The sequence below is a fragment of the Giraffa tippelskirchi genome, chromosome 11 (genome assembly GCF_054371585.1).
Source record: "Giraffa tippelskirchi isolate mGirTip1 chromosome 11, T2T-mGirTip1v1.2.pri, whole genome shotgun sequence".
NCBI classification, from domain to species: domain Eukaryota; kingdom Metazoa; phylum Chordata; class Mammalia; order Artiodactyla; family Giraffidae; genus Giraffa; species Giraffa tippelskirchi.
The window spans coordinates 137,229,481-137,238,842 of NC_137285.1; the positions used below are offsets into that span (position 1 = coordinate 137,229,481).

The 9,362-nt window shown below is 45.1% G+C and overlaps 1 protein-coding gene across 4 annotated transcripts in view; it reads left to right on the forward strand.

Moving 5' to 3' along the window:
* Positions 1 to 3,712, forward strand: part of LDLRAD3 (low density lipoprotein receptor class A domain containing 3) — a 255,995-nt gene extending 252,283 nt beyond the window's left edge. For all 4 annotated transcript variants that reach the window (XM_081544662.1, XM_081544663.1, XM_081544664.1 and 1 more), the window contains exon 6: positions 762 to 3,712. In XM_081544662.1, coding sequence (XP_081400788.1) covers positions 762 to 999 — 238 coding nt within the window. In that variant the 3' untranslated portion in view covers positions 1,000 to 3,712. The remainder of the gene's footprint in view (positions 1 to 761) is intronic.
* The last annotated feature ends 5,650 nt before the right edge of the window (positions 3,713 to 9,362 follow it).

Below are 9,362 nucleotides of genomic sequence, written 5' to 3' on the forward strand. Positions count from 1 at the left end.
ACCTCACTCATTTGGACCATCAGATGTAGAGCAAGGTTAAAATTGCTGCATCTGGAGACAGAACTCCTGGGTTCAAATCCTAGCACTGCTGCTTACTAGCTCTTTGTGATCCCATACAAGCTGTCTAATGCCCCTTTGCCTCAGTTTCCTCCCCAGTACAATGGGCATACAAGCAATGGCTGCCTCTAGCATTCTTCTGAATGCTAAATAAAATAAAAGAAAGGATATAAGGTGGGTGGCGCAATGCCTGACTCACAGTAAGCCTTCTGTAAATGATAGCTGGAAAATAAAATGCCTTTGAAGTTATCTCAGTGCAAGCAGGGTGTCATTATTATGCCCAAGTCCAGACAGTCAGGAAGAGTTGGCTTTCAGTAAGGACCCCCCGATTCTGTGGATTGTTAAGGTCTCCATCAAAACCTCAGGCCAGCTGCATCCCTGCTGAACCACCCAGGATGAGCCGAGGGCTTCCTAGAATTCCCCCTCCCAAAGGTTGTCTTTGGCACTGTCCAGTTGGCACAAGCCAGCCAGAGCATGCTAACCTTTGATCCCTTCCCTTCATCTTATTGCACATCACTGGTTTCCCTAGTACTAGGATTGCCTTTCTTCTTGGAGGGAAAAATCTTGGTTCTGACATCATCATCCACTCAAAAACAGACAGAAGTCAGCTTTGCCTGCTGTGCCTGGGCTCCTAATGTGTTCTCTTCTTTCTCTCCCTTCCCCCCAACCCTGCTCCTCACCCCACCCTGCTCTCTTCATCGCAGACCCGCCTGGTACGACCTTCCTCCGCCACCCTACTCTTCAGACACTGAGTCTCTGAACCAAGCCGACCTGCCCCCTTACCGCTCCCGGTCCGGCAGTGCCAACAGCACCAGCTCCCAGGCAGCCAGCAGCCTCCTGAGCGTGGACGACCCCGGCCACAGCCCAGGGCAGCCTGGCCCACAGGAGGGCACCGCTGAGCCCAGGGACTCCGCGCCCAGCCAGGGCACCGAAGACGTATAAACTCCAGCTCTTCCAAAGTCTCTATGGATTCATCTGCTCTGACTTTGTCCTAACAACTTACACTTATGGGAAGCTCCTCGGGGTCCCTCAAGGAGTGATTTGGAGTGTCAGCTGTCTCTCCATTCACCTCCTTGCGCAGATTTCAGGAATGTTCTTTGGAGGGCGACCTGCCTTGTTCTGACCTCTCAGCTGACCTGTTGTATGGTGCATCTTTTCTGGGCACTTACTCTTCCTTCAACGCCGAGGATCACAGCCTCACTCTCCACGTCATTCTTCTGTTACTGTTGGAATCTTGCTGAGTCGGTGGCGTAAGTTTGCAGGTGGCAGGAGAACGTGGTACTTAGGTACTGAGAAAGCAGTGTTTGTGTCATATGGGATGTTCAGAAGGGCAGAGGAGACTGGACCAAATTCTGTGTGGGCTGTGACCTTAGAGCTCCACTTGGGGATTTGGGTTGGGTGATCCTCCCAGGAGGCTGTCATTGGATGTTGCACCAGGCTGCACATTGCCCTTGGGTCAGCAGAGGCTGGGGCCAAAGAAAACTGTTGCTGTGAGTAACGCCCTTCAGAAGTCACCAGTGTCATTTTGGTTTTCTGAAGGACTCTGAAACCATCAATTCTGGAGAGATTCTGGATTTAAAAATTTGCCCAAGAATCCTCATTTTGAGAGCTTTTTCCAGCATCATGTATCATCAGCCTCATCCCAGAATAAGCAGGGAGCCCTCACCACGAGTTTATCCGAGCTCTCAGCTCCTAAAATACAGGCTGCCAAGACCTGGGTCTGCTTCGGACCACAGCCCTTTCCCTGGTTTCTGATTGTCTCCCTCCCAGCTGTGACCTGCCTTAGCCAAGGGATGAGGACTAAACCTGAGTTGGCCAGAAATCTGATCTGGTCCTTTTGTCCCCATAAACCACGCCCAGCCTGCCTTGCAGCTTCAACCCTCACCTCCCAGGTTCGCCCAGACACTCAGAAGTCATTCTACCTGTGAAGCTGGGCTTGAGGACACTGTGGGTTTCTAACTCACATGAAAACCTAACTCAGTACTTGCCACGAGAGCTCCCCATTCCTGGGCTGCACTCACCCCTGACTTCCCAAGGCCCAGCCAGATAGATACAAGCACCAAGATTTAGGATTAGGGTCAGAGCGAGAATCAGACCTCTCCAGACATCCCTTAGTTTCTTCTCTGAGAGACATGGATAACAGACAGTTTGGAGTCAAGATTTGCCATTCGGACTTTTTTTTTTTGTATAATCTCTTAGAAATGCATTTGAAACAGTGTGTTTGTTTTTTCCCTTCTAGTTAAGGGACTATTTATATGTGTATAGGAAAGCTGTCTTTTGTTTGTTTGTTTTTCCATTAGCGAGGTCCAAGCAAAGATGCAAAAGATCACGCCTTTGTCCGCAAAAGATCACGCCTTTGTCCGGCTGAGCTCTAATAACCAGTCCCCCCTCCCCCAGACCGCCCTGGGTGCCAGGCGTCTGTGCATTGTTGCACTTTGAGTTTTTATTTATCGAGTTCGTGAAGGATGCAGAAAGACCGCTGCCTTTCTCCCTCAGTTCATGGTCTCTGTGTTCAGGCTCGCTTTCCTCTTTCTCCATGCCCAGCCAGCCACAGCGCCCACCCCCTCAGGAAGTCATGGGTGGAAATGTAGATGTTATTTGTCAAGAAACCACACTGACTAACGGGGGGTGGGGAGGGAGCAAAACTGGAAGCAGGGGGAGCCACTCTGGGCAGCTGTCGTGCAGACCTGCTTCCCACATGCTCAGTAACTTCTCTGATGCTAATTCAAACAGAGCCTGCAGGAGGGGGGATGAAGTGGCATTCAGTGATCCTGTTCTGTAGACGATTTTTTTTTTTTTTTAACAAAGTTCAAAGTGTGCTACAGGAAAGCTAGCCACTTGGTGATTTTCAAGTTAAGAAAAGAAACCTAGTTGCTTATGTCTTTCATTTTTAAAATAACATGCCTTATTTTCTGAGTAGTCCAGTGAAGAGAGAACTTGAGGTGGCAGCCGGAGAGTGTGAGGAACTCTGGCTGAATATTTCCTCTCATGTGAGTCAGAGTGGCTTCATTTCTCCCCTTGGTGGGCCCCGGCTTCTTTCTGGTGCTCTGGAAATTGTTTAGAGGAAAGGATTCTAATTTTAATTAATAGTGCAGTGAATTAATTTCACGTGCTTTTCAGCTTCCAGGCATCTTAGAAAAGACAAATGGTCTTAGTCGATAAGGAGAGTCTATTAATGTTGTTTTTTAAAATAAACACAGGGACAGTTTTATTATAGATTTGATTTTTTTAAATGGTGGGTTTTTTAAAAGATATAAATAGGACACCAAAGCAGCAGAGTTTTGTTTTTTCCCCTACTTAAGATAGCAAATAAGTGGCCAGCATTATTTCTTTAACTCATTCCAACCAGGATATTTTTTTAATACATGGCATAAATCTGTGCCAACCAGAAAACCATCTCTGCTCCCTTTTCTCAAATAAGATCAGCATTTATTTTAGCATTGAAATCGTTCCACTGTGGTCAATCACTTATCACTTGCCCTCAATCCCTTTACTTTGAAATTGACATTTTTAAAAAACACAAAGAAGTGGATAATAAATAGCATGTGACGTTCAAAGTTGATGTAAACTGGAAAGGTTATGTGTGGTTGCTTTTTTGATTAGGTTTTTTTTTTAATTTTTATACTTTCAAATAAATTTGCAGTTTCATTCTTTCTGTTGGTGTAAATGATTCTTAACCCCTTTTATTGCTCAGTGGACAGCTGCTTCTGTCGTGCCTTCTGCAATGAATGTATACCCTAATAAAATGAGAAAAGAGGAGAGAATATTGATGGGCCCTCAAAATATGATGGGTGTTTAAGGATTCCACAACTGGCATGGTTGGAATTTGGAGGTAAAGTCATGGACACCAGTCCATTGTAGAGGGACCTGGGATGTCAGTTCAGAAGATGGGCATTAACTATGCCCACAGTGACTTCAGTGTTTGAGGGAAAGGGGTGCGTGGCTGTGATACTGAACAGGTTCTGACCACATACTCAGGACATGCGCTAACTCTGACACAGGTGTGCTGGTGAATTGCTTTGAACCACAAATGGCTCTGAAGGGTCCACCAGTGATGGGAGCATCTTTGTGCTCTTATAAGTCTTGTTTTATGCTACAGGACAGTTGCACAGGAAGTCAGGATGCCCAGGAGGTCACCACCACCACTCATGAACAGTAGTAACCTTGGCCTTGACCAAAATCAAAATCTGTGTGGGAGTCAAAACACAAGACCTACAAAATCAAGGTATAGATCATGTGTTGGTACCCAGAGGTGTTGGAAAAAAGACCAGTGGTATCCCAAGCATATACCAGGTCATGTCCTGCCCCAAGTGGTCTAGGGAGACCTTCCTGAACAATGTGCCCCCAAAATCTTGTCAAGATGTGAGCTCCTTCATCTCTTAGAGTATCATTTTTATGGGTACTAAGTTGATAAAATAGTTAGGAAACACTAATCCAGAGCAGAGATCAGTAAACTTTTTGTGTAAAGAGTTAGATAATACAATACTTTGGCTTTGCGGCTATAGGGTTTCTGTAGCAACTACAAAAACAGCCATTGACAATACATAAATGCATAGATGTGCCTGTGTTCCAGTAACTATCAAAATGGGCTGGATCTGGCTTTGTCATTTGCCCACCCCTAACTTAATGGCTTATTCCTACATCATGTTGATGGATCTGAAGCTCATGAAAAGAAAAGAAATAGTACAGTAATGGTTGACCTCGGAGATTGAAACCCTCAAAATGGCACCAACCTCCAAAAAATTAAAAATGGAAGAACATAGGAAGAAGGCAGTTCAAGGACCTGTGAAATTCATTTTAATTGACCCTCTTAGCTCTTTTCCAGTGAATGAAGAAATACAGGGTTATGATGAGTAGAGACTTTCCCAGCGAGGCCCTAAACAGTGAGTTGAATGCCAAGGTCTTGGTTGAAATCTACTCTCGGTAAGGATTCTCTAAGATAAAGTATCACAGCAGTCTGTCTCTTAGAGAAAAGTTCATGGGGATAAATGAGCTGGGAGGTATTGTTCATCTTCTCAATTTAACTTGCTACCCTCAAGCAAGGCAATAGATTCAAAGAATGAACAGTATAAGGAAGAAGGAGCTTCAGATGGCTGCAGCGGAGGTGTGGTACATGTTCATAGGAGAAGAAATGCATCCAGTGAGAAAATACCCAGACTCCCTTGACATCCTGTAGTTATACAAGTGAATGGGAATGTTAATAGAATCCCCGGTTGTAAGTGATAGTTGTAAGTAATCGCACTCACACAAGCTGAATTGTGTTAAATTTTACAAGATATATTGGCTAAATGCAATCATATTCAAATGTATAGAAATCGGTTTGGGGCAGGGCTGAATTCTGTTGTTCAACAGCTGTCATTAGGGATCTGTTTTGCCCTCTCTGACTTCTGCATCCTGCTTTATCCATGTCTGATGCCCTGGGTTTATAAAATGTGGTGGAAAATAGGGTCCCAGAATATCCAGGTTCGTGATCTAAGAAAAAGAGATTCTCTCTGGGATGAGTCCCTTCACTGTTCACCTGAAACTATCACAGTTAACTATTGTTAATAAGCTATACCCCAATACAAAATAAAAAGTTCAAAAGAAAAACAAAAGATACTCTCTCTTTGAGAACTGATGGAAACTGCCTTCAGGGAACTTCCTAGCACCACAGATCCTGTCTGGAAAGGATGATATCCCCAGTTCAGAGATGAGGAACGGACACCGCATTCAAGCAAGGAAATGAGTTCTTGGGGTGTTATAGAAAGAGAAGAAGGGGTTACTTTCCTTGTAAGTGACAAATAAACTGTTTAAATAACTCATCTCTCTAGTTGGAATCAGTTGCCAGAAAGTGATGGAATGTGAGTATCTTGACCTAGTTGCTATTTTGGCTTAGATCCAATAAGTGCCTCTTCATGAAAATGATGTTTATGTTTTCCTGGTGTTTCAGCTGGGATCAGTCAGAGCCACTACAAGTGTTACAGGAATAAGGGATTGAAGATGGAGATAAGGAATTATACTGACCCTGGAAGAGCTGACAGAGCAATGCCCAGAAGGCTGCATCTGGAGGTTCCCAGACATAATTACCAATGACACCAGCCTAAGCCTGGGACAGATGGAGAACCAGGAGCTTGGAAGGGTGACCAGGAAGGCACTATAATAAGTCCAAGATGGTACTTCAGTGACTTAGCTCATGGAGAGGACTTAAATCACATGGTCACTCACCCCAGTCCAGAATAATGACTTGCTACACTTCTGCCTTCAAGTCTCACGTGAGCTCCTTTCATTGACACACTTGCCCCCTAGAACCAAGAGGGGAAGGGGATTCCAGGAAGCATGATTCCCAGCCTGAGATGAGAGTGAAGACAACAGGCATTCATCCCCTGTGGGAACCATGATCTTGATCCAAGCAGTAGTTTCCAGAACAGATACTCTCTCCTCCCAGTGAGAGGGTTCTTGTTACGTATTATAGCAAATTGGACTCAACAGATATTGGACATTAATTTCTTTGTATTTAATAAGAAAGGGGAATTTTCATTTTTGACCTTTAATTTTTTTTCTAGGTGTATCTAATAGTTGGAGTTCACAGTTTTCAAACTAGAATGATTCTATTATTTAGTTTAGTCTCTGATAAGATATTTAGACAACTTGTGTTGGGAAATGGAAAAGCATAGTGTTGGAGAGATTTTTATTAATGCTCTGTGTTGACTTCCTAGTGTCCACTGAGGGTCTCTGGGAGACTCATAAAGGGCCAGGTGTAGGTGTTGGGTGAGCAACTTCATGAAGATGGGAGTAGATGCTTGTCTCCTGCCCTGAGAGAAACCACCGGCACGTTGACCACAGGTTTGGCCATCTAACCAAATGAGCTATTAGAAGAGAAAACAGAGAAGCATAAGCCTTCCTGGCCCATCTCCATAATGATTTCCCTCTCCCCTGCTTCCTGACACCTTCTCACAGGAGCAAATTTACTAGGTAAGAGTCAAACCAAGTGAATTTATCAATTATTTTTCAGTAGCTAAGTCGCATCCAACTCTTTGCAACCCCATGGACTGCAGCACACCAGGCTCCCTTGTCCTTCACTATCTCACGGAGTTTGCTCAAATTGGGCCACGTCAACCAGAGAACGGGTTGCTCCAGCTGGAAACAGGCATTTCAGAGATTCCAGAAGAAGGAGTTGGCCTTGAGAAAAGGCTGAACACCCGTTCTGCATCCTCCCCTTTTCCTTCCGTCCTCCCCTGTCCTCTTTGCCTCTCTGTCTCTATCCTCCCCCTCTGTCTCGCTCTGTGTTCCCTGGTTCATGAGTCTCAGAGGCAAAGCTCTTCCTGCCCCTTGGACAGGCAGGGTGACTGAGTTCCCGTGGAGTTTAATCCTCAGTCCCAACTCTGCTCCGGAAGATCTGAGAATTTAGCGTGGGAAGTTGAATGTACTATGAGACCCTTATTTTGATTTTAGCTCATAGCTGTGTTTTTCTTTAGCATTCTTTCCTGGGGGGTTTATGAGCATCAACTATTAAAACTGACATCTTGATGTTCTCTTTGGCCCTGGCTTCTAGTCTCAAACAGAGTTCACAAACCAGCAGCCCAAGGGTGGCATTCAACCCAGAGAGAGAGTTCATCCCAACCTGCAGACTCTCATATTATTTGAATCTGTTGCCAACGATTAAAGTTTGGGAGATTTCACATAAATATCTGGATGTCTGACTTCTTTTGAAGAACCAGGAGATGGAGCAGCACGGGGCTTCCTGCCCATGTGTCAAACTTGCCCAAACCGAGGAGCAGCTGCCCTGCTGGGACAGAACTTTTGTTCCTCAAGCATCACAGTCTCCCCTTCTCCTCGCTGTCTCCCATCCAGCCCACTCAGCTCCCTGGGTCGCTTGCCTGGCCCCCATCCTTCCTGTGAGAATCTGGGGGAGCAAAGCTGAGGAGCTGGCAACTTACTTCTAACAGTCCCAATAGCTTCTTTCTGGAAGGAGCAAGTACTCAAGATTGACAGTCGCCCACGTTGCCATGGATTAGTCACTTTCTGGGCCTCCAGTGCCTCTTCTGGAAAATGAAATCTTAAGTTGTCAGCATGGATATGTATCATGCTCGGCACCTTTTTTTTATGATAAATATACATAATGTACAATTTACCATTTCGACCATTTTTAACTGTATAGTTCAGTGGCATTAAGTACATTCATGTGGTTGTATAACCATCACCACCATCCATCCCCAGAACTTTTTCATCTTCCCAAATTGAAACTCTGCACCCACTAAAAATAACTCCTCATTCCCCCTCCTCCCAACCGCTGGTAACCTCCATTCCACTTTCTGTCTTTGTGTATTGGACTATTCCAGAAACCTCATATGAGTGGAATCATGGACAAATATGATTTGTCCTATATCTAATTTTATTTCACTTAGCATAATGTTGTCAGGGTTCATCCATGTTGTAGCCTGTGTCAGAATTTCCTTCCTCTTTAAAGCAAAATGATGCTCCATTGTAGAGGTATACCACACATTTGTCGGTTTAGCAATTGGCAGACATCTGAGTTGCTTCTACCTTTTTGCTACTGTGAATCGTGCTTCTCTGAACACGGTGTACAGGTATCTCTTTGAGTCCTTCCCTTCATTTCTTTGGGGTCTGTACCCCAAAGTGGAGTTGGCTCAGCACCCTTGGCACACTCTTTCTGGGCTTGGGAAATCCTCCTCCTATGAGCCCTGCCCCCCATCCCCCAGGAAGCAGTCAGTAACTCGTTTGGGAACTAGGGCCCAGACACATGAGAAGGCTCAGCCCATAGGACCCTCTCTTGAAGACTTGCATTTGAAAGATTGTTGGGAAGGAGGAAGCACAGTGCAGGATTGGTTCTAAGGCGGCAGAAGAAACTGAACTTCAGGCCACAGTAGGGGCAGGCATCTTAAAGGCAACAGGCATTTGTGGGGCCAGCTGTGGTTCCTGGGTCTGAAGCATCTGCAACTAAGCATCAGGCATTCTCACTGGGATCTATTTCTCCCCTCACAGCCTCCTACATGACTCTCTGTACCTCTCAGAATTTCTCCAAGCCACTGACAATGAATTCCTTTTCTGTTTAAACCAGCAAGTTTATTGTTGGCAGCAAAGATCTTGACTGATCCAATGCTCCATGCAGCTGCAGTGTGGAGGCACAAGCGCTGGATTTGACAAGAGATCGAGTGTCCACTCTGCTCCTGATTCTCAGTCTGACTTCACACAAGTCAAGATGTCTTCCCAAAGCTCAGTTCCTTGCCTATAAGATTGTTGTAATCTATACTTCTTCAAGCAGTTGTGAGAAATCCATGCTATATTACAGAGGAAATCCCTTGTGA